Source organism: Leptonychotes weddellii, chromosome 5 (genome assembly GCF_054177405.1).
Source record: "Leptonychotes weddellii isolate Sample4059 chromosome 5, ASM5417740v2, whole genome shotgun sequence".
NCBI lineage: Eukaryota > Metazoa > Chordata > Mammalia > Carnivora > Phocidae > Leptonychotes > Leptonychotes weddellii.
In genome coordinates, this window is record NC_138373.1 from 103221067 (window position 1) to 103248481 (window position 27415).

Genomic DNA, 27415 nt, shown 5'->3' on the forward strand with positions numbered 1-27415 from the left:
AATCATGTGGTTTTAGAGCAGGGACGATCTTCAGAAGTTAACTCGATGAGGAAACTGAGTCAGAGAAAAAGCTGGTGACTTGCCCAAGGTTACCCAGTTTCTCAGTGTTGGAACCGAGATGGGAATACAGGCGTCCTGACCCAGCTTCTTACAGTGCATACACTGTTCCAGAGGCTTCTGCTGACACTGCAGCCTACAAATGCCAGGACCGGTCTTAGCCGGTTTCTCTGGTTATAACGTTAACTACCTATTCCCTCTTGTCTGGTCCTCGGGGTTCGCTATGAACAGCTGCTTCTCATCCTCTTCACCTTCTTTCAGTTCCCTCTTCCGTCTATTGTAGGCCACTCCAAAAGACTGAGCCCAGGTCAGGATCGAGCAGAATTATCAGCTTCCCGGTTCTCTGTGGTTTATAGAACCCCAGATCCGGTTGTCTATTTTAGTCCCAGCCTTGAAATGCTGACTCACACTTAGTTGGAGGCCCTCTATTGTGGTCTCTTCTCCCTTTTTGTTCTGCTCAACCCTTTCCTCTCTTTGTTCAGTATCTTCTTTTCTCCTTGTTTCTATTCTTGCCTCCCTCATCTCCTTTGTAATTGGCCACTTTCTTTGTCTGCTGGCATCTGACCTACCACTGAATCCTATACTCCTATCTCTAGGGTATCCTAGTAGTTGCCATCACTCAGAACTTTGGGGTGAGCACCTGTTCTAGACACTGAAGCGGGGAACCAAAAGAAGGATGAGCCCACAGTCTACCTGGGAGAGTCCGGGCACATTTCAGCACTCAAGAACATTTTAAAGCACTCTTTGCCTTTGCTTATAGCAAAGGCACATGGGAAGAAGAGCAGATGGGCAGATTGATAGATAGGTAGATCCGAAAATAATGCAAAAAGAATAATGTAAAACCATTCCCACTTGGCTTAGTTTGTGAACTGGTAGAGGTGGCGGTAAATGGAAGACCCAGCACAGAAATGTGATGACACCCAATGTGGATCCTAGAACTGCATTTCCTTTAGAGCGCTCCATTACAAACAAAAAGACTCAGGGTGGTAATGTATATTCAGTTGTATTTGCTTTTCTGTATCTCGCAGAAAGTTTTGTCCTTGATGGTCTCAAGTCCTACTGTGGATCTAAGCATCATCCTGGGCAGGCCGTTGGACTCAGGAAGATGTTCAGTTGGAGGCAATAACCTGAAGGAAAAGCCGATATGTCCACAGTCAGTAACTTCTGCCCACCTCCCTTCTGTTTTCTTCCAGGACTCCTGGTTGAGGGTGGCCCTGCCCGGGTTTCTGGGGTAGTTGGAGGGGGGCAGGAAGTAGATCTCAGCTGTGTCGAGACAATTCAGTGTTATAGGCAGATGCCCAGCACTTAGTGGCAAGGACAGGCCTGGAGATGGTTGTGAATCAAAGTTCGTACCAAAAGACTCCAGAGTGTTTTTGAAGGCTGGAGGGCATAGGTGGGATGATGATGAAGTCGGTCAGTGTGGAGGTAAATTCTCACCTAACCTTTGAGCATTGTCTAGGGTGGTAAAACCTCTTGCCAAAGGGTAGAGCAGCTTCTCATAATGCCCTTAGAAAGAGCTCATGGGAGAAAATGTTAGTGACTCTTCCATTGCCCGAAAGCATGGGGGCCTTGCTGCAGCCGTTTTTTCCCTTGGCTTTGACTTAGGACAGCACTGATATGTGCCTGGTTGAGGTCTGCTGTAGTCACTGTCTTGCCCTAAGCAGTAAACACTTTGGTGAAGCCTGAGTGGGTATGCGGAGGGGGACCCAGGACGGCAGCATTATGGTGGGAAGGTGCACCACGGAGGCAAGGGAAAGGAGTAAACGAATGTGGTAAGGAAGATGGTGGCTTCCCCTGGCCAACTTCTGCTCCCCAACCCTGCCAGTACACGGGGTTCAGATGACCGTGTTTCAACCCGTCATCTGGGAAGACTCACTGTGTTTATCCAGGAGATGTAGGCAGAGACCCGGGTGAAGACTGTGGGCTTCCTGGAGACATTACAGCCCAGGCTGGACACAAAGCTGGTCACTCCATGGACGGTGTACTTGCCACTCACCAAGCAATGGAGAGGGCCCCCAGAATCACCCTGCAGGGAGGAGAAGAAGGGGTCTAAAACTCCATTTTTAAATCTCTGAACCTTTTTTTTTTGCTTATACCCCCTCCCCATTTCTGCTTGTAAAATCTGGTGCAGTTTTAAAGCTCCAATTCAAATCCCCACTTCCTTCGTATCCCCACAATGCAGATGAAATCTCTTTTTCCTTTCGGGACAACTGCAGTACCTTTTCCTTTCTTTTGCTGCACTCATGTCATGTTCTGCCTTGTATTTTGGTTTCATAATTTGTTTCTACCTGCCACGCCTATCTATGAGCTTCTTGAGACAGGAACTGTGTCTTACTGATACATTTCCTCTCCACAATGCTAGCATACAACTTTGAACATCTTAAGCTCAGTAGCTTTTATTGACTTACACCGAACCTGAGAGTAGGGGGAGTAGAGTGTTCTAATGATTTTTTCATCCCCAGCATTTAAACCAATGGTTCTCATTAGACTTAGCATTTAGACACAGGGTAGGTAGTCAATGCATTAAACTAAACGGGGGTAAGGAAAAAAAACTGGGGTGTAAAGAGGAGTGAAAGTGACATATTGGGTAGCAGTTACATGCTCAGGCTTAGAATCAGAGAAACCTGGGTTGATAGAATATGACCTTGACACTCTCCTCCTTATTCAGCTCCCAGGATGCCAGTTCTATAATTCCAGACAGAAAATGGAAAGATATTTCTCTGCAAAATCTGACCAGCATAAGAGGGAAGACCAGATGATCCTGCCATTGGAGGTCCCCTGCCGCAGTGGCCTCATTAGATCATCCAACAGACCAGTTCACCGTGGATGAATCCCACCAAAGGCTCAGAGCTACTGATCAGCTTTTTACCCTCACTCTGAAATAAGAGCAGATGGTGAAGGAGTACCAAACATCTGAAGAAAGCCTCTAATGTAACAATAAAGTTCAAAACAAGGAGACAAAGAAATAAACAAAAAAATGAAGGCAACCAAGATTTGTAGGGAGAAGGAAACAAGCAACAAAAAACTATGATTGATATTGCATCCATGATACAAGAACAGCATGCTATTAAACAGAACATTCAGAAAACAAAAAAGAGCCTTTGGAAATTATGACTATGATTGTAGAAATGAAAGATTGGAAGGGTTGGAAGATAAAGTAGAACAAACAAACAAAATATAGAGAGACTAAGAAAATAAGAGGACTATCTAAGGAGGTAAGTAGGTGAATAACAGAAATTCTAGAGAGAATATAAAAATGGAGGGGGGGTAATCATCAACAAACATTTTCAGAACCAAAGTTCTGGAGTTTCTAAAATGAGAAAACCCACCAAGTCTCTTTCACAATAAATGCAAATAGACCCATACCAAGACACAAAACACAGGGGTCAAGAGAGGATAAAATAAGTCATTTACAAACTAGTGGACAGTGTGGGGTTGACTTAGTGATAAGTGGAATATATATTATTCAAATTAAAAAGACAGTTATTAACTCCAGGGAAAACAAAGTTCTGCAGGAAATGAAAAGTAATTTTAGAATATAATATGGATGAGAGGTCAGGCATGAAAAAAGAGGTAATCTTGCCCATTTGCAAGGACATGGATGGACCTCGAGGGCAGTATGCACAGTGAAACAAGTCAGACAGAGAAAGACAGATACATTATGATCTCTCTTCTATGTGAAATTTAAACACAGAACAAAACAAAACAAGCTCATAGATACAGAGGACGGATTGGTGGTTGCCAGAGGTGGGGCGGTGTGGGTGGGGGAAGAAATGGAAAAAAAAAAACAACTGCTTCCCTTTCTCATGAACTTACTGAAGAATTTGCAACATCAAATAGTGTGTAAGACAAGAAAGAGAAATAGAGGAACACATGACCAGGGACCCACAATAAAACATATACCCGCTTGGGTGTGCCAAGCATGTCTCTAGAAGAATATAGAGACAGACAAGAGCAGCTGTTGACTCCATGAGGATATAATTTTATATAATTCACTTATAAGCTGCTTTTGATCACAAAGCACTCTTCCAAAATGTTCCAACTGTTAAAAAATGACAGCAGGCCTAAAATAAAGTCACTTACGCCAAGCTCTACGGAGACTTAATACCTAACCTAACTGTAGCTTCAGCCTCTCCCAGAAATGTGATCTTTAACCAGCCAACCTGGAAATTCCCAGTCAGCACTAGGAAGTAATCTGCTGATAGACCTCTTAGGAGGGCAACCTTGCCTAAAACAAGGCATTCTTTGCTAATAATTTCCTTTTTCCATTCTCTCTCTGCCTTTATAACCTTTTTCTTTTCTACAGCTTAATGAAGCTCCATTCTATTTTCTAGATGGGATGCTATCTGATTCATGAATCATTGAAGCCACTTTGATCTCTAAATTTATTTATTTATTTATTTATTTTTTAAAAAGATTTTATTTATTTATTTGAGACAGAGAGAATGAGAGACAGAGAGCATGAGAGGGAGGAGGGTCAGAGGGAGAAGCAGACTCCCTGCCGAGCAGGGAGCCCGATGCGGGACTCGATCCAGGGACTCCAGGATCATGACCTGAGCCGAAGGCAGTCGCTTAACCAACTGAGCCACCTAGGCGCCCTGATCTCTAAATTTAATCAGCTGAATATTTGTTACTTAACAGATTTGGTGGCAGAGGCCAGACCAAAGGACACTTCTGACAGCTCCGGGGACACCAAGAAACAGGTGAGTGTGGCATTTTGCGAACACTGAGTTTACGGTCTTTCTCACCATTTCCAAGGGCCGTGGGTAAGTCCCCTTGTCAGTTCCATTATAATGAACTCTCATCAGATCTTTAAAAATGGGCATTTTTAAGTCTTTTATCATTTACAGAGAGTTACTGTTTTACTCAGATGATTTTACAAAAGCTTCCTGCAGATGTGTTTTATCTTCAGAGAAATTCATGGAAAAGAATCTGACAAGTACTCTAGAATACAGGTCTCTGATACTTTCAGATCAAGCAACTGAACTGGTTGAAAATTTCCAGAACTGATGGAAAAAATGGATTCAAATAGGACAAATGTTAATTACATGGGCCTGCATGAATTGAGGAGGATGATTATAATTTCTATGACTTCTGGTTGAAAACATTGCTGGTTCTCTAATGTTTTGCTTTTCCAGATTTTAGGAAACCGTTTTTTTTTTTCTTTTATCTTCAGCTATCAACAATTTGGTGAGCTATATCTTTGTGACCAAAGATGAAACATTTCCTTTTTCTCCCTACCTGATCTCTCCATAATTTGAAAAGTCTCGAGTATTCTTTTCATGACAATATACCGTTGACCCTTGAACACCATGGGGGTTAGGGACACCAACTAGCCCTCCCTGAATAGTCAAAAATGCCCGTATAACTTTTTACTCCTCGAAAATGTAACTAGCCTACTACTGACCAAAGCCTTACTGATAATATAAACAGTCGATTAACACATATGTTATATGTGTTCTATACTGTATTCTTACAGTAAAGTAACCTAGATAAAAGAAAATGTGATTTAAAAATCATAAGGAAGAGAAAATACATTTATCGTTCTATATTGGAAAAGATCCACATATCAGTCAACCCACATAGTTCAAACCCATGTTTTTCCAGGGTAACTGTAGTTAGTTATTTACAGAGGTTCAATGAGAATCTGATCTCCTTGTATAATAAGACACAATTGGGGGGCACCTGGGTGGCTCAGTCATTAAATGTCTGCCTTCAGCTCGGGTCATGATCCCAGGGTCCTGGGATTGAGCCCCACATCCGGCACCCTGCTCGGCGGGAAGCCTGCTTCTTCCTCTCCCACTCCCCCTGCTTGTATTCCCTCTCTTGCTGTCTCTCTCTCTCTGTCAAATAAATAAATAAAAATCTTAAAAAAAAAAAAAGGCACAATTGGAAACACTAGTTATATTACCAAAGCCCTGATTAGAATATCATATTTAAGAAAGTTGTGTATAGGCTCAGATATGACCAGACAATTTCAAGGAACTAAGGTTGACTTTACAGAGCCAATAAAGCCTCATGGAAAAATTGACCTGGTACTTTGCTTACAAGGTTCCAGCAAAGCAGTCTTCAAAAGAGCTTACGTTGAAACTAACAATACGTTCTATGTTAATTAATTAGATTTAAATAAAGTTAAGATAGAAATTTTAAAAAAAGAGCTTATGTGGTCAATCACTATTCTTGCTGCACTTATGTAAATCAGGCAACGTTTAAAGCAAACTAATTAGCTTTACTATAAAAAATGAAGGTAATTGTAGAGAGAAGAAATTATGTTTACACTTTCATGTGTATTAGATTCTAATCCTGTTAATTGTCTTTGAGGTTCTATTATACACCTGTAAATTGGCCTGGATCCTGAATTCTTCCAGTTTCCTAAAAAAAATCTGGCTGTGACTCTTCACACTAACACTTCCAATTTTCTCTCACCCTTCTGTTTTGGAATCGATAAGAACAAAGGCTGCCCTTGAATCTCCTTGGAAGGGATGACACCAGGTCCTCCTCACCACCCAGAGGGCAGCCAGACTCCAGGGACTTAAGCCTTGGACATGCATCTCACAGCTGGAGAAGGCCCCACCTGACATCTGGTCCCACACAAGTGTTGGAGACCTCCCAGGCAAAGTCACTAGGGAGAGAAGTAGCTGACATCGAGGTAGACTGCTTTCTCCCAAGAGGCCAGTTCAAGACTTCATACTCTAACTAAATATGAAGTCCTTTCTTCTTCCCTTTCTTTCCTTTACTCTGGTGCTGGCCTGGAAATAGAACACCATCATCCACACCTCCTGGGCCACGGCTAAGGGCGGTAGCCTCTGGAACTTAGAACAACTTTTTATTTCAGACTAAGAGAAGACCTAACTCTCCCCTGGCTTGAATGGGCAAATGGAACAATCCCTGAGAATGAATCCATCTAACAGTGCCACCTGATCGAAAAGTGGTTTGTGCCCCGAGAGAGTTTGTCTTTGTCCGTGGTGGTTATCACCCTCCTTGGGCCTACAAAGGACTAGATAGCTGGCACAGAGCCAGGAAGTGCCTTTTAGGTTATCCAAGTGTGCCCGCAGACTTGCCACAAATGAACTAAGACACCTACCTCATTGTACAACTCCCCTGGATTTACATCATCGAGTTAGAGGAAGAACTGAGTTAGAAAGGAATCATTGATTATTCATGACTCAGGATTCCCTTCCTTTGGTAGGGCCACACTTCCCTGGTTAGGAGTAGAGTAAATGTACATCAGAATATGAACAGAAACCTCTCTTTAACTCTTGAAGACCTGGTAGAATCTGTTGCCAAGACAAGAGATGCCCCACAAAGACCCTTAGATTCTCTGGCCAAAGCTGTTCTTGATGATAGGATAGTCCTTAATTATCCCTAGCTGAGCGAGGGGATGTCTGTGCTGTGGCCAGCACCACCTGTCGCATCTCGATTAACACTTCTGGAGGAGCTGAAACTCACATAAGATCACTGAGCAAGCTACTTGGCTTAAAAGGCTGACTCCTACAATGGGATCTCTCTTTGACTTCTTTGATTTTGATTGTTTGGGACCATGGCTCCAAAGTGCATTCCAAACATCAGGAATGAATCCTGCTTATAGTAATCATCATAGTCTGCCTGGTCTGTTGTTATCCTCTCAACAGCTTCAAATGCGTGTTCACAGCCGCTGACTACCAAGCAAGTGATCCCCCCAAGACAGAAACAGCAAAAAAGGAATGAAGAGAATGAGCAAGGTAAAGATTGTGATCCTGAAGTCACGTGGCCTGTGAATATCACAGAGGTTAAGCCAAAACCCATCATGACTTGTGAATACCACACAAAGGATCAAGAGAATTTCACAAAAAGCTGTGAGAACTGCAGAGCAGGAGCTGAGAGTAGCACTAATGATTTACATTTTGATCGTACCTCTCAGGTAAGCTGAGAATCTCATCAAAAGTGGGGGATTTTTTGGGCGCCTGGGTGGCTCAGTCGGTTGGGCGACTGCCTTCGGCTCGGGTCATGATCCTGGAGTCCCATGATCGAGTCCACATCAGGCTCCCTGCTCAGCCGGGCGTCTGCTTCTCCCTCTCCCACTCCCCCCTCTCATGCTCTATCTCATTCTCTCTCTCAGATGAGTAAATAAAATCTTAAAAAAAAAAAAGTGGAGGATTTTTTTTTTAAAGGAGAAGCAAGTTTTTTTTGTTTTGTTTTGTTTTTAAAGACTTACTCATTTCAGAGAGAGAGAGAGAAAGAGCACGAGCAGCAGAGGGAGAGAGAGAATTTCAAGCAGACTCAGATGGGGGCTCGATCTGGTGACCTCGAGATCACAACCACGGGATCGCGATTGGAGCCTAAACTAAGAGCCCGGTTGCCCAACTGACTGCACCACCCAGGCGCCCCTCTTCCACCCAAATTCTAGTGGGGGTTTGAGAATATTTTGGGACTAGAGGAATGGAAGGTAATTAAGTTATATATAATACTATTGTCTTGTGCTAATTGAACTAAACAGAAACACAGGCTCTGGAGAGATGGAAGATGTGGCTGAGGATTTGAGGGCAGAAGGAGGAGCTGGGAAAGAGCTCAGTGGGAATGAGTGGATTGAGGTGAGAGGGGCTCAGTGAATCCAGTCTGAGGTGAAGGGTTGGGGCCCAGCAGTCTGAACACCCAGAAGACACAGTCTTGGGAACTGCAGTGGGAAAGGCTTTGGAGACAAAACTGCCTCAGAGAATTGTCAGTTTGGAGCCACTGCCAGAAAAAGAGTACTCTGCTTTTTCAGAGTTCAAGACCCTGAGGGAGGAGAGGGAAAGTGAATTAATTCAGAAAGGTTAAACCTTAGGGTAAAAGGGGGAAGCTAGAGGGTGGGGACCTGGCAGAGACTGCCTTGTGTATCAGGTTCTACTTGCATGTAGGGCTCCCAGGATGCAGGAAACTGGACAAACTGGGAGGAGTTGGTCGCCTTGCTTCCGTGGTTCTAAGTGCTCACCAGGAATCTTTGATCATTTGATTCTGCTATTTCAGCCAGCCTCCCAGCCTCCTGCTGGCTTCTCTTCTTCCACCTAGCACAGACCTTGCTGTTGGTCTGCACTCTTGTCCTTTGGCTCCAGTCAAGGCAGGAAAACCCAGCCCTGGATTAACCCATTCCCTGCAACTGGGTCTCGAGTCAAACGGAGTGAATCATATACTCAGTCACTGCATGGTCTCCAACCTCACCCTATCAGGAACATCTTGGAGGCTGATCATTGTCCCACTCACTTTAATTAATCCAGACCCATACAACCCTTGTTCCTTCATTCTCAGCATTCAAACTGACTCCTAGTTTATAAGTAAATAGAAAATTAATGCAGAACACCTGCCATCCTCCAGCCAGCCAGCCTGTACACTCTTTCAGATCTGTGCACATTTTGGTATTTTGCTCTATCCCTTCCTGTTCCAGCTCCACCTGTGCCCTTGGTTTCATCTCTCCTTCTCCTCTTGGATCTTGTGCCATCCACTCCTTTCTCTCTCTGACCCTACAAGATCCTTTCTTCTCTGCCTATTAACACACTCAGTGGTCCCATACTATATTCACCCCCTCCGTGACCTGTCATCGTCCTCAAAGTTATCAGACTTTTTTCCATCCAAGATTGGATGCCTTGGATGCCAAGATTGGTCCCTTTCTTTCATCCAAGATTCTTGGAAGGGGATTCTACATTCCTTACTATGCTTCTCATTGTCTCTTCATTTCGTACCTTCAATAAAGCTTCTCCCCTCTCCTGACACTGTTCTTGCCACAGTTACCAGTGACCCACCAACGGCCCAAGTAGACCCTTTCCAGTTACCTACTGTGGCTGCTGGATGCTCTGTATACTGTGTATGACACATCAGTATTTCCTGAGATTCTGGAAAACGCTTGTGATCTCTAATCCCTTTTTAAGTCTTATGGGTTCTCTGTCCCCCACCTATCCCTGAAGCGCCCAAGTATTCATGTTATCACAGCTCTTTCCTCAACTCACTGTTCTTTTCTCATTCTACAACTTCTCCCCTGTGGGATGGGGGTGGGTGGTGGGTGGGGGGTGGATCTCACCTGCTGTATCTCTAGTCTGGCTCTCCCCCTAAGTTCTACTTCCTATATCTAATTACTTACTGGTTAACAATACCTGAACGTCCTACTGGGATTTCAGACTCAACTTGTTCAGAACCAAATTCACCACCTTCTCTCCCAAGTCCTATAAACCTTCTCTCATTGGAGGCAGCAAACCCCTCCCAGATCACTTAAACCAGATGCCTGAAAGTCATTCCAGGTCCTCCTCTTTCTCTCTCCTCTCTGCTGCCCTAGTTCAAGCCCTCAAATCTATCGCCTAGATAATTACAATAGTCTCCTAACCTGTCTCTTGGCCAACCTTACCCTCTTCAAAGACATGCTTGCCTTGTCATCAGACAATGCCTCTAAGAAGGCAAATCTGATCATGCTATTCTCCTCTTCATAACTCTTCAATGGTTTCCCAGGCCTAAGAGATAAAGTTCATGTCCCTAAGCATATGATGGAGGTTCATGGCAGGCTGCTGCCCCCAAATATACCACTTTGGGATATTGATTATTCTCAATTAAAGTTACTTAAGAACAGACAGTGTAAGGACATTCTAACCCTACTTTGTTCCTTTGAAAGCAGAAAATAATCACCCATGTGAAAGGGACTCTCCCCGTACCAGGAGGTAAGGAGACATCTTTATCATTAGAGATAGGGAATTTAGGGCTATATAACAAACCCTGTTAACTTCACCCTGTTGCTTCTTTTTTTTTTTTTTTTTAAAGGTTTCATTTATTTATTTGACAGAGAGAGAGAGACACAGCGAGAGAGGGACCACAAGCAGGGGGAGCGGGAGAGGGAGAAGCAGACTCCCCGCCGAGCAGGGAGCCCGATGCGGGACTCGATCCAGGGACTCCGGGATCATGACCTGAGCCAAAGGCAGTCGCTTAACCAGCTGAGCCACCCAGGCGCCCCACCCTGTTGCTTCTTCACTCATTTACCCCAAGCCCAAATGTCTTTGTCCTGTCAGTTCTTCACAAATTTATTACTTCTTTGTCTAAAAGGTCTTTGTCTTTGAGTCTCATATTTTTATGAGCTTCTCCACATAAAAAGCAAATTAAATCTGTTTTTCTCCTGTTAATCTGTCTTACACCAATTTAATTATCAGATGAGCCAAAGAACATAGAAGGGAAGAAGGAAAAAATTTTCTTCCCCCGCACATGGCACTTGAAGCCCTAAGTCAAGAGGCTCCTACTTGCCTCTAGCGTCATTTCTTGACATTCCCTGGTATGGTAATAGTTTATGTTCTAGCTCAGGGGTCAGCACACTTTTTCTATAAAGGGCCAAATAGTAAATATTTTAGATTTTGCAGGCTATAGAGTCTCTGTCACAACTATTCAACTCTATGAAAGTAGCCATAAACAATATGCAAGTAAACAAGTGTGGCTATATTTATTCCAATTAAATGCTTTTTTATGAACATTGGAATTTTGTATTTTTCATGTGTCATGACATTATTCTTTTTTAAATTTATTCTCAGGGTGCCTGGGTGGCTCAGTCATTAAGCGTCTGCCTTCGGCTCAGGTCATGATCCCAGGGTCCTGGGATCGAGCCCCACATCGGGCTCCCTGCTAGGCAGGAAGCCTGCTTCTCCCTCTCCCATTCCCCCTGCTTGTGTTCCCTCTCTCGCTGTGTCTCTCTGTCAAATAAATAAATAAAATCTTGAAAAAAAAATTTATTCTCAACCATTTAAAAATGTAAAAACCAGGGTGCCTGGGTGGCGCAGTTGGTTAAGCAGCCAACTCTTGGTTTTGGCTCAGGTTGTGATCTCAGGGTGGTGAGATTGAGCTCCACGTCAGGCTCCTCACTGAGTGCAGAGTCTGCTTGAGATTCTCTCTCCTTCTCCCTCTGCCCCTCCCGCTTATGCTCTCTCTTTCAAAATAAATACACAAATCTTAAAAAAAAAAAAACTTAAAAAAATAAAAATGTAAAAACCATTCTTAGCTCATAGACTATAGAGAAACAGACAGCAGGCAGGATTTGGAAGTTTGTGGGCTCTGACTTCTGCTCTAGCTGTAGGGAACGCCCTGTAATTCTCTACATGTTCTAGAGGGTTTCTTGGCCCATGCCCTCATTCATGTCAATCTCTCTGAATAGCTTTTCCCCTTCTGCCTGGCTTTCTCCTATGTAAGCATCAGGACTTGCTTATAGACTCTGCTTTCTTGGGGAAGACAAGTCTTTTTTGACCCCAACAGGTACGGTAAGTGCCTATCTTTTAGGCTCCTATATTGCCCACTGCATATTTTTATTATAACACTTACCCACATTGTATTACAATGTTCTATCACATGTCTGCTCCTGCCCTTCCTCCACTAAACCCTCGGTTTGAGTCATCTTTGTATCCCTAACACTTAGCACAGTGCCTGGCATTTAATAGGTAATCAAGAACATTTGTTGAACTGCATTAAGATATCTGTAAGATGGTATACTGCTGATTGATCCTGTCTAAATAGAAGAAGAAGATTCTATTTATATATATAAATGACTATAACACTATTTTGTGTGCTTTCTCTTGCCGTATTCACCTGTCTACACTTCTGGAAATACTACCGAGGTAAAGGGGTGGTGGTGGAGGAGTTACAAGAAAAGTGGGGGTTGATGGGAAGAGAGCTTCCTCGTACACAATTAACAACCACCACTCTGGGCTGTAAAAAGTCTAGGTGGCTAACAGCTTCTAAGGACCACACACACACACCGACACACAAATGTTGGGCCACATACTAGCTTTTGAGGTTAGGGCACTGGGCACGATGAATTTTAGGGTTCCTTTCAAGTTTGAGATTCTGTGAGTCTAGAGTTCCTGGCACAGACTCATTCTCACTGGGACGCCAGAGTAGCAAGTCAGGTCTGTACGTGGGAGTGCGAGGAGGTGTAGAAAGGAAGTGAGGAGAAGGTGGGGGATGGGGGGGCTGAGAGGGGAGGGGCCCAGTGTGGGATTTCTGACACTTCCTGCATGCGTTCACCTGGCATCCTGAGCGAACCCCGTCTCCTCCAGCGCATACCATGGTTCTCTTCATGGTGGAGCCCCAGAAAGATGAGCTGGAGCAGGTGACGTAGTCCACAGAGGGCAGGTAGGCCTGCTGCAGCCTCCGTGCCAGCTGCCCATTGGCTGAACAGGACGCACAGAGTTGGAGGTCAGCACCAGGTGCTCTCTGGGGGAAAAACTCTTCCACACCCTGCCCAACCTTCCCAGGCTCTGAAGAAAGCTGAACTCAGGGCAAGCACATTGCGTGCCATAGATCCTCCCCCTTCCCCTCATTATATGGAGGCTACAGGCCCCTTCCTTCAGGGGTCATCCTGTGTCTCTGTCCCAAGCTCCAAACCACCAACCTCCAATCTCCTACTCCTGCTTTTTTTTTTTTTTTTAAAGATTCCATTTATTTATTTGACAGAGAGATAGCAGAACACAAGCAGGGGGAGTGGGAGAGGGAGAAGCAGGCTTCCCGCTGAGCAGGGAGTCCGATGCGGGGCTCAATCCCAGGACCCCAGGATCATGACCTGAGCCGAAGGCAGACGCTTAATGACTGAGCCACCCAGGTGCCCCTCTCCTACTCCTGCTTAAAAAAAGAAAAGAAAAATTAAAGTGACCAAAATGGTCTTATGTGTTGAGGACTCTCTTGCTTTCACCTTACACTGCAAACTGTACGAAGCAGAACTGGGACCATACCCCCTTATTTTCATTTCACAAGAGCTACCTCTACGGAGGTAGTGTGATGGTGTAATGACCACCAAAGTGGGAGCCAGGATACCCGGGTCCTGGCCCCAGCTAACTAGTTACTAACTAGTCATGTGATCTTACACAGGGTCTTTACTTTTGCTGGGCCTTAGTTTCCTCATGTATAAAAGGAGAGGCGGGGGCGCCTGGGTGGCTCAGTCAGTTAAGCGTCAGACTCTTGATTTCCGCTCAGGTTGTGATCTCAGGGTCCTGAGATCGAGTCCCACGGGGGCTCCATGCTTAGTGGGGAATCTGCTTGAGACTCTCTCCCTCTCCCTCTGTGCTTCCCCACCACGCTCACTTGCAGGCTCTCTCTCTGTCTCACATAAATAAATAAATCTTTTAAAATAAAATAAAATTAAATGAGAGGCAGGTACAAAATATTCTCTGAGGTTTTTTGTTTTTGTTGTTTTTTTTAGTTATGAGTCTATGTGACTTGACTATTCCATGGCCTGTTCTTAGCTTGATTTCATGTACCAGTTATTTTATCTCTGGTTCCTTGATTCTGGCTATGAACACCTAGGACCACAGAAAAATGTGCCCCAGAAGCCCCGCTACCTACTCAAGATCCATGTGGTGGATGGTGCCCATGTAGGTGACTTACTCTTGGTCCTGCCCCAGCCTGTGATGTAGCAGGGGCTGTTGTTGGCCAGGATGGTTCCCTCCTGTGGCAGAACACCCAGCTGGACATAGCTGTTGAGGGTCACTTTCTGGGCCAGGCGCAGCAGGGCAATGTCATAGCTGTGGGAGGAAAGGAGCCAGCTCAGGCCTTCCTTCAGGTCAGCATAGGGACTGGCCCTCACTAAGCCGTTGTGTCCCCAGAGAATTAGAAACTAACAGCTTTAGGGGCGTCTGGGGGGCTCCGTCGGTTAAGTGTCTGCCTTTGGCTTAGGACCCTGGGATCAAGTCCTGCATCAGGCTCCTCTGCCCCCCATTTGTGCTTGCTCTCTCTCTCTCAAATAAATAAATAAATAAATAAATAAAATCTTAAAAAAAAAAAGAAACTAAGAACTTTAGGGGCGCCTGGGTGGCTCAGTTGGTTAAGCGCCCGACTCCTGATTTTGGCTCAGGTCATGATCTCAGGGTTGTGGGATTGAGCCCCATATCGGAATCTGCGCTCAGCAGACAGTCTGCTTGAGAATTTCTCTCCCTCTCCCTCCCCCTATGCACACAGTCTCTCTCTCTAAAATAAATAAGTCAATCTTTAAAGGAAAAAAAAAGAAAAAATTATTAAAAAAAAAAAGAAACTAACGACTTTGAAGGAGGAGGGGACTGACTTGCTGGGGCTCAGACTTGACACAGTTGGATGGTAGGCTAGGTTTAACAGCAGCACCTGCTGGTGAGGTCTTGGTGTTGTAGTCTAGCTGTGACCTCTGCAACCCAGGGGAGTGGAGCTTACATCTCTCAGTTATGACAGGGGGGATCAGAAAGGAGCAGAGCGGTAGTAGATCTTGGTAGTAGAGAAGAATTCTCAGAGAAGAAAGATGAAAAATGCTGCGTGTTTCTGAAAGCTCTGCAGAAATATCCCAGTTACCTGAACCCGCCCCGCGACCCCCATTCTCCAGAGAATCAGCCACCATTTTAACTACTTCCTTTCCAAAAGTTTACAGCTCAGTCTTGCAGGAGTTTTTTTCATGTAAGATTCATTTTAAGAAATTTACTTTTGCTGGTGGCGTCTATTCCAGAAAATGAATAATAAATAACAACACAGATGGAAAACATTAAACTCTGCACAGAGAAGGAGTTTCAGGGGATCCAATCATGCAGACCAGCCTAGATCAAAGAACTCCCAAAGACCTTCAAAAATTCCCAAGCCTTCCAAAATCCAAATTCTCAGAGTCCTTCTGAATGAATGTGAGGGACGCCAAGACCCTGTTGCTGGCCAGTCAGCCCTCGACCTCCCAGCCCGAGGCCAGCCCAGCCGTGCCCCTACCCGGCAGCCACGTTATTGCTGTTCCAGGATGGATGCACAACGATCTTCTGCACACTCACAGACTGCTCGGTGCCATCATTCTGGTTCAGGTTGTGTTCTCCAACCACCACACGGAAGGTCATTGGTCTGGAGTGACAGAGGAGAAGGAACCCCTGAGGGATCCAGGGGGCTCTTTCCCCTCAGATAAAAGCTGGGAAACCATCTCACATCCTATTTAGGACAGGCAGCCATCTTATCTGACCCAGGCAGAAGGCGGACGAAAGACCCTGGAAGATGAGGAAGTAACAAGCTCTCTCCTTCTCTAATTTACTAACTTGGGGGAGTGACAAAAACTACCATCAACTTCATTGCCCAGTTTATGAGGTTAAGCATCATAGACTGGATATCTCATAACCTGGGAGGGGTGTGGTGAGCACAAATGATACAACGGTTCTCAGCCCACAGAGGGGTCTGGGGGAGGTTATACACCAATAGTTCTTAAAACACGATCCCTGGACCAGCAGCAGCAGCAGCAGCATAACCTGGAAACTTGTTAGAAATGCAGATTATCAGGTTCAACCTGAACCTACCAAGTCAGAAGCTCTGCTGGGAAAGACCCAGCAATCTGTGCCTTCCAGGTGATTCTGATTCGTGCTCAGATTTGAGAACAATGGCTCAAGACAATATGAAAAAAATGGTTACCAGCCAGGCGTTGACCAGGCACTGAGATAGTCACCTACTTAATCCTCCTAATAACTCTACGAAGTAGGTGTTATTACCCCCATGTTAGAAATAAGAGAATGAGAACTTAGAGAAGCTAAGTAAGCCATCCAAGGTCACAAAGGTAGAAGAAGGTGGACTGGGATTTGAACCAAAGCTTGCCTGATGCCCAAATCTGTACTTTTCATTATATCCTGCTACCTCCCTACAGGACCCCCAACACTCCCTTAAAGTCTTGCCCCGAGTGCTCAGACATATGTATTCCTTGAGAAAGGCCAGACTTCTCCCCTTCCAGGGGCGCAGCAAAGCTGGGTTTTGTTTTTCTCACGTGTCCATGCAGTGAGCAGCCGTCATCACCCAGTTCTGTTTGATGAGGGTCCCTCCACAGGTGTGATACCACTTGCCCCCAGACAGGTACTGGAGGGAAATCTAGAAGGGGAGGGGAGAAAAGAGGGAGAGGCTGGTGTTTCTTAAGAGGCTTTGCCCCAAACTACCTGTTACACTTCCTTCAATTCCTGCCATCCTTCAAAACCTTCTCCAACTCTGTGGGCTAGAGGTGGCCGAGGGGCTTCATGGGACCTGTTGGTTGCTACTGATCGGTTGTTGGTGGCTCCCTGGAGTGGTGGTGAGAAGGGGTGTGCAGATGGCGCTGCGATCAGCAGGAAAGAGGGCTCCGTTGTTGGGTGATGCTTGCTGGGCCCATGGGTGATGCTTGCTGTGTCCATGGATGGGGGGAGGAAAGATGCACAGACAGGTGACATCCCTACTCTGGGTTGTTGCAAAGGGTCAAGAACCCAGGTCCTGTTACCTCCGTTGCCTCTTGGTAGGAAATGTGGCCATGGAATTTCTCCATCACCTGAGCCCACTGGCTCGGGTCTCCAGAGCTCCCCCTCCAAGGTCTCCAAGACATACCCTATCCCCCTCCCCTAGGGAATAAGAATGACCTCTGGAATACTCATTTTTACCAGCTCATGTCGTCTTCAGCACCTCCTATTCCACAATAGCTCTACTTCTGAAAACTGGGCTGCAAACTTTTGTGAACTGAATTTCATTCTAACTGCCATGAGTCCTCTGAAAGTGGCCATTCCCCGATTAATTTGCTGTTTCTACACAGAAGTTATTACTTCTAGAGAATGAATCAATAGGTATGGAGGCATTGAGAGGATCGATTTCACTTTTTAAATTCATATTGTTCTGTATTATTTGGCTTCTCTACAGCATGACTTTTGTAATTAAAAATGAGAATATCTTCTGGGACATTAGCTATTTTGGGCAATGGCGCCAATCCTCTTCAGGTGGGAAGTAGATCCCTAGGAGGGACCAGCCATTCAATGCCAATTCAATGCCATTCTACGCATTTAGAATGGCTTAACTCAAAGCCTGGCTGCCCTGTTAGAAAGTAGAAACTCTCAATAGCCAAACAAGCAAGCTGCTCTCCTTGGGGATGGGGTTGTGCCTGAATGCAGAGGCACCCGGCGTGGAGTGGGGTGTGCATGTGTGTGCGTGTGCGTGTGTGCATGTGTGTGAGGAGTCTGAGGGTGGGTCTCGTACAGTCTTGCTAGTGCAGCACAGGAAGTATCTCTGGGGACATATATGTGGTTTGTGTTTGGGTGTGAGCCTGGGAAAGTGAGTGGGGTTGGGGTTCAAATCCCCTCCTCCAAAACTTTGGCACGCCTTTTCCGCCTAAGCCTGGCCCCATTCATCTCTTAGATCTAGAATCCAGGGGCACCTGGGGGGCTCAGTCGTTGGGCGTCTGCCTTCGGCTCGGGTCATGATCCCAGGGTCCTGGGATCGAGCCCCACATCGGGCTCCCTGCTCAGCGGGGAGCCTGCTTCTCCCTCTCCCACTCCCCCTGCTTGTGTTCCTGCTCTCGCTGTCTCTCTCTGTCAAATAAATAAATAAAATCTTAAAAAAAATAAAAATAAAAATAAATATTTTTAGGGGCGCCTGGGTGGCTCAGTCGTTAAGCGTCTGCCTTCGGCTCGGGTCATGATCCCCGGGTTCTGGGATCGAGCCCCGCATCGGGCTCCCTGCTCAGCGGGAAGCCTGCTTCTCCCTCTCCCCCTCCCCCTGCTTGTGTTCCCTCTCTCGCTGTCTCTCTCTCTGTCAAATGAATAAATAAAACCTTAAAAAAAAAAATCTAGAATCCAGACCGTCAGAGAGCTTCTTGTTGACAGGGATGTACAAACACACGCGATACCATATACCAGCACACAGGCGACTCTTGTTTTGTTAGAAGTCTGGGGCTGTGAAGGAGCACCCACCTGAGAGGGCCAGGAATTCCTCTGGGCCTCAGCCCCTCCAACTACCCGGGCATTGGTTTCTGGAAAGTCCTGGGTGCTGTGTCCTTTGTGGGGCAGAAGAAGAGTGAGTGATGACTAAGCATGGGGTCAGCTCAGGGTAGGGAGCAGGGAGGCAGTTTGCTTTGTCTGCGAATTCACAGTTCCTCCCTAGCAAATGAGGGGCCCCGCTGAGAGTTATGGGAGCCCCTTTTGAAAATAGAGGAGTCTGAATGGCTTCTGCTTCCCCCAGGTGTCCTCAGAACTCTGGCATGTTGTGAAGGACGCATCTCACATCCCTAGGCTAGGGCTCCGGAGGCTCCCTGTGGTCTCAGCCTTGCTTGGGGGGCATCCCATGGCCTGAGGTGACCTCCCACCTCTACCCACACATACAGTGCGTTGGCAGGATTCTCCAGGGGGCAAGCACAGCAGTGCACATCCCAGTCAGGCACCTGCCGAGGGTGTCTTCCTGTTAGTGGGAGTGGTGAGAAAGCCCAGGCCCCGGAAAGGGGCATCTCTGCTTCATGGTTCAAGGTCCGGCCAACCAGAGGGTTCTGCATGGAGAGTGGCCCCGACTGTTCCTCTCATGGGCTCCAGGAGGGTAAAGTTTTTGCTAGACTCACAGTCAGAGTGTTCCATCCCGCCCTGGCATAAAGAACAGGCCTGGATTTAAGGATTGCTTTTGACCCTCCTGTTCAAATCCTCCTCCTAGAACCCAGACCAGATGACCCACTTACCATAAAGGACCAGGGTGGTGAACACCAGGAAGCGGAGCATGTTGCTGGCTGAGTGGACCACTGCCCCCTTGCCATGAACCAAGCCCTCTTTATATTCCTCTTATCAGCGGCTTTGCTGACCTTCTTGCCACCAGCTGGCAGGGCTGCCGATGGAAGGCGGGGAAAATCCCAGGTGACATGGAAATACAAATGAAAAGATTGATTTGCAAGTAAACTAATTTGTTGTTCAAAGACAGAACAAGGTTGGGTTAGGGCTGAATTAATCATCTACCTTCAGTTGAAAAGCAGCCAGTAAGCTCTTTTTCAGAAATCAGAGTGGGGACCAGACCGGCCTGGCCCTCAGGGGGCTCCCCTCCTGGTCTGTCACTGCCTTTCTGTCCTCTGTGGCATTCAAAGTGCAGAGATCCGTTCTGTGCGTGCAGAGGTGGAGGCAAGGGGGAGGTGTGGAGGAGGGAAGAGTGCTTAGCAAAAAGAAGAGCCAGCAAGCTCCCCCTGCCCAAGCAGGGAAGTGGGACATGCCCCCAGGACGCAGACAGAGGTGTAAATGCAGGGAGCCAAAGCAGAGTAGATACAGTGGAGAGCATTCTGGTGGAAGAAGGTACTAAGAAACGGGTTTGGGGAGACTCAGATGGAGAGTGCCCAGAGAAGGAGAATGTGAGGCAGGTTAGAAGGGGGCGCTCCCAGGATAGGGAGATAGTCTGAGGGTTGTGAGCATGGAGGGCAGAGGGAACAGGTGAGGAACAGGCCTGTCCTGCAGAAGAGGAAAGGCCCTGCCCATCAAAGTCAGGAGGGGAGGAAGGAAGGAGGTGCAGGGTGCCCTGTGGTGGGCAGAGGATTTTGGGTTGGGAGGCTCCAGAGGGAGGACCTTTATTAGTGGAGCTGTGGTTTAGGCAGAGAGAAGCCAGGAAGCCTGGAGGGAGGCAGGAAAGTCACCTGGTTCACCTGGGGGTCTTTGTGGCCTAGATGCTTTCCAGAATTCAAGTTTCTTTCCTTCTTTCTCCTTTCCTTTTCCTTTTCCTTCCTTCCTTCCTTCAAATGATTTTATTTATTTATTTTAGAGAGAGAGAAAGAACATGAGCAGGGGGAGGGGCAGAGGAAGAGAGAGAGAGAGAAAGAACATGAGCAGGGGGAGGGGCAGAGGAAGAGAGAGAGAGAGAGAAAATCTCAAGCAGACTCTGGCTGAACTCAGAGCCTGACATGAGACTTGATGTTACGACCCTGAGATCATGACCTGAGCCGAAATCAGGAGTCAGACGCTTAACCGACCGAGCCACCCAGGCGCCCCTAGAATTCAAGTTTCGTGCCTGCAGGTGCAGGAGAAGCCTGGAAAAGGCTGTTGGAAGTTCTGTACTTTCCATCACTGAGGTGTTCAGGGCAAACACATTATGGTGCTAAGGTCACCTGGAGGGTCCCCTTTCCCATCCCACCCCTGGCATTCTAACAGAAGTAAGTGGGGAAGAGGCCTGGGCTTGGCTGGGGAACCAGGGCCTCTTGGGTCATCCTTCCCCCAACTCCCTGTTTGTTCTGGAGTTAAGGAGACAGATCTCGCCCCAGGACAAGGAGCCCAAGAGGAGGCTTTAGGGCCACCTAAAGGTTACCCCTCCACATCACATACTCCAAAGTGAGCCTCTAAGGGCAGGGCCAATGTCCCATGCACCTCTACACCCTTGGCCTAGCTCAGAGGAGCCCAATCTGTATTTGCATAAATACCAGCCTCATCTCCCCTGCTGGGCTGACTCTTCTATTCTCACTCTTAGGGTTAGACGTAGACAGTGGTTTGGGTTTACATTTTGAAGCACTGCGTTTCTTCTGATTCAGCAACTCTAAATCTAGGAATGCATCCTTTTGAAATAAACACAGGCACAAAAATAAATGTCCGAGGATGTGGGTTATGCAGTTTGTCACCAAGTTGCCGCAGAATTTGGGAAAAACCCAAGTATTCATCAGCAGGGAAAGGCTAAAGAAACTGGGTTTAACCATATTATGGACTACTCTCCAGCTTTTAAAAAGAATGAGTTAGACTTAAATGAACTGATAGGAAAAGATGTCCTTGAGATATTAAATGAAGACATCAAATCGCAGATGATATGGTCCTGGGTATGTGTCTATTTGTATATTCACAGAAAAAGGGGATGGAACTGTTTCTACACAGAAGTTATTACTTCTAGAGAATGAATCAATAGGTATGGAGGCATTGCGAGGATCGATTTCACATTTTAAATTCATATTGTTCTGTATTATTTGGCTTCTCTACAGCATTACTTTTGTAATTAAAAATAAGAATATCTTCTGGGACATTAAGCTATTTTGGGCAATGGCGCCAATCCTCTTCAGGTGGGAAGTAGATCCCTAGGAGGGACCAGCCATTCAATGCCAAGGTGAGAGGCTTCTGGAGCCAGGAGATAGTAGCAAAGGGGTAGTGTCAAGGTTTTAAGCAAGATGTAGGCAAGGTTTTAAGGTTTTAGGTTAACTCTGAGAATGGTCAGAGGGGTGAATTTTAAGCAATAGTGTAGATATTGGGTTAGGGTGAGACCAACCTCAGCTAAGGGGAGGCCATGAAGCCTTATACCACCCCATCCGTGCCCTCTCCCTCTTCTTGACCACCTACCTTCCCTAGTCCTCCCTTCACCCCCAAATCTGGGCCTACTCTCTAGGTGTGGTATGTGGTTTCCTCTCTTCTGCTGCACCTCTTGCTCCCTGTGAGTCACTCTTAGCTGACTGCCCCCAGGAGACGTTGTGCTGTTTTTGTGTAGGGGGGAGGAAACTTGGCACCACAACAGGGCACCGTGGTTGGGCATATATCCTAAGATCGGGCTGGAGAGCTGTTGAGTGATGCCATAGAGAGTAGGAGGGATATCGGGGTAAGTGGCAAACAATCAACACCTGATAAACATTTAGATGTTTAGTGCAACCAAGAATAGGGCTAGGACTAGAGTTAGGAACTACGGCTCCCTCTGGTTTACCCACATTAGCGTGGCCTTCAAAGCCTTCTCAGCTGGGCCCCAACCCACTGTTCTACAGGCTTGACTTACCCAGTGGGCACAGCAGGCCCAGTGCCTAGGGCCCCACAGTTTTAGTCTCTTTAAAAATCAGAAGAAATAGGGGCGCCTGGGTGGCTCAGTTGGTTAAGCGACTGCCTTCGGCTCAGGTCATGATCCTGGAGTCCCGGGATCGAGTCCCGCATCGGGCTCCCTGCTCGGTGGGGAGTCTGCTTCTCCCTCTGACCCTCCCCCCTCTCATGTGCTTGCTCTCTCTCATTCTCTCTCTCTCAAATAAATAAATAAAATCTTTAAAAAAAAAAATAAAAAAATAAATAAAAAAATAAAAATCAGAAGAAATATAATGAATACCATCAGCCAATATTCATCTTTATACCAATGCAGTTGTAAAACATAATTTAAGAAATTTTTCGTGAAGACAAAAGGACCTAGGTCCCATGAAAGTCATAATGTGGCCCCAGCCCTCCAGCTTCTGCATCCACTGCTCCTTCACCCCGATGTCCCCTTGGCTTTTCAGAACCACTTGTAGCTTTGTTCTCTGTGACTTTTCTCACTCTAGATCGGTGCTTCTGTGAGATTGCCCCTCAGGACTCATCCTTGAGGCCGAAGGTCAAATGTTACCATCTTTGTGAGGCCTTCCCCGATTTCCCTAGATGGAAGGAATCGTTCTTTCCCCGTCACCTAGCACAGCTCTGAACACCTCCAGGCTTGTCCTGACTTGCTTCCATCTGCTTCCCCAGCGAGAGTGAGTTCCATGGGGCAAGAGTCTCATCCTACATCTCCTCATGTCTACATGGGCTTGACACACAGTATGTGGGCTAGATCGGGGGCCAGAGGATGTCTAGGGACAAGAGACAATGATGTGACAGAACTTTTCAGATGCGTGGGGCTCTCCACAGCCCGAATCAACGGATTTGCCAACGGATCAGCTAAGGGACAATGTGGGGGTAGGAGGAACCAAAGGCAAGTCTCCTTTACCAAAGCCATAAGACCTTTATTTTCATTGGGATCTCAAGTCCAATTCTCTTTCCAGCAAAGAATTTTTCCTTTTCCCACCCCTGGCCATATCCTGGCCACTCTCTCCTCTCCCTCTGGCTGGGCTACCTCGGAATGTTTCCCCTACAGGGTCTTGAAAACTCTCAAGGAATTTAGGAGACCTCCTGCAGTGTGGAGTTGGGCCCGGAGAGACGGCTGTGGTCCCAGGGCGCCCTCATGTGGTGATGTCCTAGATGACAGCCTGCTACCAAAAGTCAGAAGCCCTTCTGGAAAGAATGTGACTCCTCTAGGCAGCTGGGCTCTCTCTTTCAGGCAAAGTGGCCAGGCGTGGTGAGGTCCAACTTGCTTGGAGAAGAGCTGACACGCGTGTCGGGTCTGCTCCCCACGGGGACTCCATGCGGGTACAGCAGACGAGGCCATTTCTGCAGTCATGCTCCATTCTCCACACGGTCCCTGCTTCCTCAGACTGCCCTGGGCTCTTGATAGTCTTACCCGGGTTCTGGTCTCAGGTTGCCAATACCTTGCCGTGTGGTGTTGGACAAATTAGTCATCTGGCCTCAGGTTCACAATACGAAAACGATAGGGTTGGGCTGAAAGAACAGTTTCGAATGGTGGTCACAGACCTTTAGAAGTTCAAGGGCTGTTGGGCATTGTCCTCACCTGCCCTCAACTTCGCCCACTGCCAGTCGGCTTTTCATCTACGTTATATATGGGGCATTGAAAAAAGGCTTCTGGGACTGAGACCTGAGACTCACTGGCTGCATGAGCTTGCTTTCAGCACTGACATCCCAGGATCCCCAACTGTGGTCTCCCTCATGGCTATCTGGCTCCGCTGTTCCAGGCTCTATGGAGGCCAGCCAGCCAGAAGTGATCAGCACGGAGGGAAGAGAGAATGCGAAGGCTGATGGTGAGGTGTCTAGTGTTCTTGTGGTGTGGTGGAAGGAGCTCTGGCTCAGCATTCGAAATCAAGTCTGTCTTGGCTCCCGCCATCCACTAACTGTGGGACTACAGACAAGCCCCTTTCTCTCTCTGCCTCTGCTTTCTTATCTGTAAAATGGGCCTGGTGGTTCCCGGCCTTTCTCACAGGGTTACTGTGCAGACGAAAGAAGATAAAGGATTTCTGTTGGGGTGCTTTCTATAAACTAATTGGCTCTAGAAACTTCGGGCAATATTACCAGGGAGACTCTTGCAGACCTCTAGTCTCTCTGTTCGAAGGTACTACTTCACTAGTTCTGTGGGTGCTCCACACGACCAGGGACTCAGGACGTGGCTGCACAAGGACTTTTCTTGAATTCAGCATTGCTGCCTTGGGCCCTACCCAGGCTGCCTTCTCTGCTTGGAAGTCTGTTTCAAGGACAGGAGGCAAGCTCTAGGCCAAGTATCATATGTTCCAACGGTCTCTTTCATCAGCATGGGGGAAGGAAAATGGGCTCTGTGTTGCAAAAGTAGGAAGATCCTGCTTTGATATCCACTGGGTTTAGAAATCCATCTTTAAGGCCTACAGAGAAGCTGATAATCAGGTTCTCAAATATCAGGTTCCCCAAAATCCTATTTCCTGAGAGGCTTGGTTCCCCATGGGAACTCCCATGGGGGTGATCGAGGCTTAGTTGAAGAGCCAGTGCTGGTGGGGATCACTGGGATTGCAGGAGGCCATGGCTGGCTTTTTGTCCTCAGACGTCAGGCAGGTACCAGATCCTGAGTTCCTGATTAGCTGGTCCTAAAAGATGACACGGTAAAAGGTCAACCTGGGCTTCAGATCTCTAACAGTGCTACTAGGGAGCATGAGATGGGGAACAGTAAATAGAAAGCAAAGGCAATACAACAAGGCACAAAGAGGACACTTCTAAATTTCTTTCTTTGGATGCCAAATATCCTGATAGGATGCATTCCTGAGTTTCCACCTGGGTCCACTGTCAATTTCCCACTTCTGCCTTTAGCCTGAGCAGCTAGAATAGAGGAAGGCAGGACCATGGGGCTAATGCTTTCAGGGACCCCTCCTCTGGATGGCCAGACGCAAAGGCCCCTGAGGCACACTCCCACTTTTTGCCTTCGATCATATTTACACTCTTCCCTTCCTTATGGCCCCGATCTTCCTTGAAGATTGGGGTAGGGCGGGGTGTGGAGGCCCATGGGTAGTGCTAGTTTGGGTCCAGTATTATAGAAGTTACATTCTATATCCTGAGGCAGTGTGGTGTACTAGAAAGAACCCAGGCTTTTAAGTCAGAATGATCGAGGTCTGAATCCCAGGTCTGCCATTTACTAGCGATGGGGCTTGGGCCAGTCACAAACTTGCTGAACTTTAGCTGGCTCATCTCTACCCATGGGGGCACTCCCTCCTTGGGAAGAACCTCTGAAAGATTAACCGCACTCAGTGTACATGAGTATGAGATTTGCACCTGGCACACACAGGGCAGGCAGGAACCATGGGTGAATCTTCACTTTCATCTACTTGGGTTCAGCCTGAAAATACTTGAGCCATGTCGGCGATGGCCGTGGACCATAACTCCCAACCTCAACTTTGTATCAGCCGGACCCAGACCTCACCAGACATCACTTACGCCCTGAGAACTCTGCCCGGGACCAAGCCCACTTTCTCCATACTTTCTACATTGTCTTCATCTGCCACATGGCCAAAGATGCAGAAAAGGAGGAGGAGGGGGCGGCTGTGGCCGTAGGTTCTTGATTCTGAGCTCTCTGGGCAGCTCACTCACCTGGGTCAATTCCCATTCCTCATCCTTGGGGACTTGGCTGTTTTTGCCAGTGAAGTGACAGTTCCTCAGGCCCAGAGTGTCAGCACTGGCGTGTAGACACAGCTGCTTTGCGATGTTGTGGCGAAGGTCCCTCTGGGTCGTGTACTCAAAGTACTAGAAGGCGAGGCAAGAGGAGGTGGAGAGTTTGCCCCCTGCCTTCCAGAGTCAACTGCCCTAAGATTCCAGCCAGAGTTGACCTTCTGGGGGAGCAAGTGAGGGGGCGCCAAGACCTCAGTAAGTCATGTGCTACCTTTAGGATTCTTACTGTATCTAGGTTTTACTGGAATAATGGTTACTTAAAACGTATTTTTTATATTTTTTTAAAAGATTTACTTATTTGACACAGAGGGAGAGAGCGCACAAGCAGGGCGAGCGGCAGAAGCAGGCTCCCTGCTGAGCAGGGACCCCACCCCCCACCCCCCGCCACAGGGCTCGATCCCAGGACCCCGGTATCATGACCTGAGCCAAAGGCAGATGCTTAACTGACTGAGCCCCCCAGGCGCCCCAGTATTTTTTCTTGAAAATCATTCAAAATTTAACTTAGCTTCATTCTATGCATCATCTGTGAAATCATGTGCTTGATATGCTAGTTTCTTTGTTTAAAACAAAAAATGTTCACCAATGTACCGCCTAAAATCATCGTGTGGGCCAGTGGCATAGGACATGGCTTGATAATGACTTTGTCTTGATCGCACAGGTTGGCAGCCTGTTCAGTGTCCCCCGCCACTCCTTTCCTTGCTTCAGCTCTGTGTCAAGTGCCTCTTCCTTACCAAACGCTGGGCATTCAGGGCAGGCTGAGGGACTGGAGTCAGGGAGGTCACTAGTTAGTCCTCAGGGAAGAGCTGGGGCACTGTAAAGCATGGGACACATTCCCAGCATGCCAGGTAACTGTGACATGTCAGTAGATGGTTGTTTTGGGGTCACTGCTGGTGACAGAGTCAGCGCGGTGGCTTCTGGGCAGGGGAGGAGGTGAAGCTGGGTGTGGGTGAGAGCAAGTGCTCAAAAAGTTTCCAAAGTTACTCTAAAACCTCATTCGGCAGGGGACGCCTGGGTGGCTCAGTCGGTTAAGCGGCTGCCTTTGGCCCGGGTCATGATCCCAGGGTCCTGGGATCGAGTCCCACATCGGGCTCCTTGCTCAGTAGGGAGCCTGCTTCTCTCTCTCTCTCTCTCCCTCTGCTTGTGCTCTCTCTGTCAGATAAATAAAATCTTTTTTTTTT

General features: G+C 47.1%; 2 protein-coding genes across 5 annotated transcripts in view; both read right to left on the minus strand.

Annotated features, from left to right (window-relative positions):
• Positions 1-1044: 1044 nt before the first annotated feature.
• On the minus strand, positions 1045-19595 carry CELA1 (chymotrypsin like elastase 1). 2 transcript variants are annotated; one of them, XM_031018519.2, is made up of 8 exons: positions 19454-19595; positions 18702-18784; positions 16766-16866; positions 15739-15864; positions 14410-14546; positions 13093-13199; positions 1934-2083; positions 1045-1184 (listed from the first exon to the last, which is right to left on the minus strand). In XM_031018519.2, the coding sequence occupies exons 1-8, from the start codon at positions 19491-19493 to the stop codon at positions 1167-1169; spliced, it is 762 nt and encodes a 253-aa protein (XP_030874379.1). In that variant the 5' UTR covers positions 19494-19595; the 3' UTR covers positions 1045-1166. The 2 variants fall into 2 exon arrangements, with proteins under 2 accessions (XP_030874379.1, XP_006747697.1); XM_006747634.3 differs by having other exon boundaries at positions 13054-13199; positions 19454-19594.
• A 3827-nt stretch (positions 19596-23422) lies between these two features.
• The window catches only part of GALNT6 (polypeptide N-acetylgalactosaminyltransferase 6), a 34482-nt gene continuing 30489 nt past the window's right edge, over positions 23423-27415 (minus strand). For 2 of the 3 annotated variants that reach the window (XM_081821686.1, XM_081821687.1), the window contains exons 12-13: positions 26160-26312; positions 23423-25165 (exon numbers count right to left, since the gene is read on the minus strand). In XM_081821686.1, the coding sequence (XP_081677812.1) occupies positions 25052-25165; positions 26160-26312 (267 nt within the window). In that variant the 3' untranslated portion in view covers positions 23423-25051. The remainder of the gene's footprint in view (positions 25166-26159; positions 26313-27415) is intronic. The other variant, XM_081821688.1, reaches the window with a different exon arrangement.

Coding starts and splice junctions, on each gene's coding strand:
- CELA1 (XM_006747634.3), bottom strand. CDS start 19,493: ATGCTCCGCTTCCTGGTGTTCACCACCCTGGTCCTTTATG. Junction 16,867..18,701: donor GGAATTCCTGGCCCTCTCAG/GTGGGTGCTCCT, acceptor CTCCCCTTCTAG/ATTTCCCTCCAGTACCTGTC. Junction 13,200..14,409: donor AGGCTGGGGCAGGACCAAGA/GTAAGTCACCTA, acceptor CGTCCTGTTCAG/CCAATGGGCAGCTGGCACGG.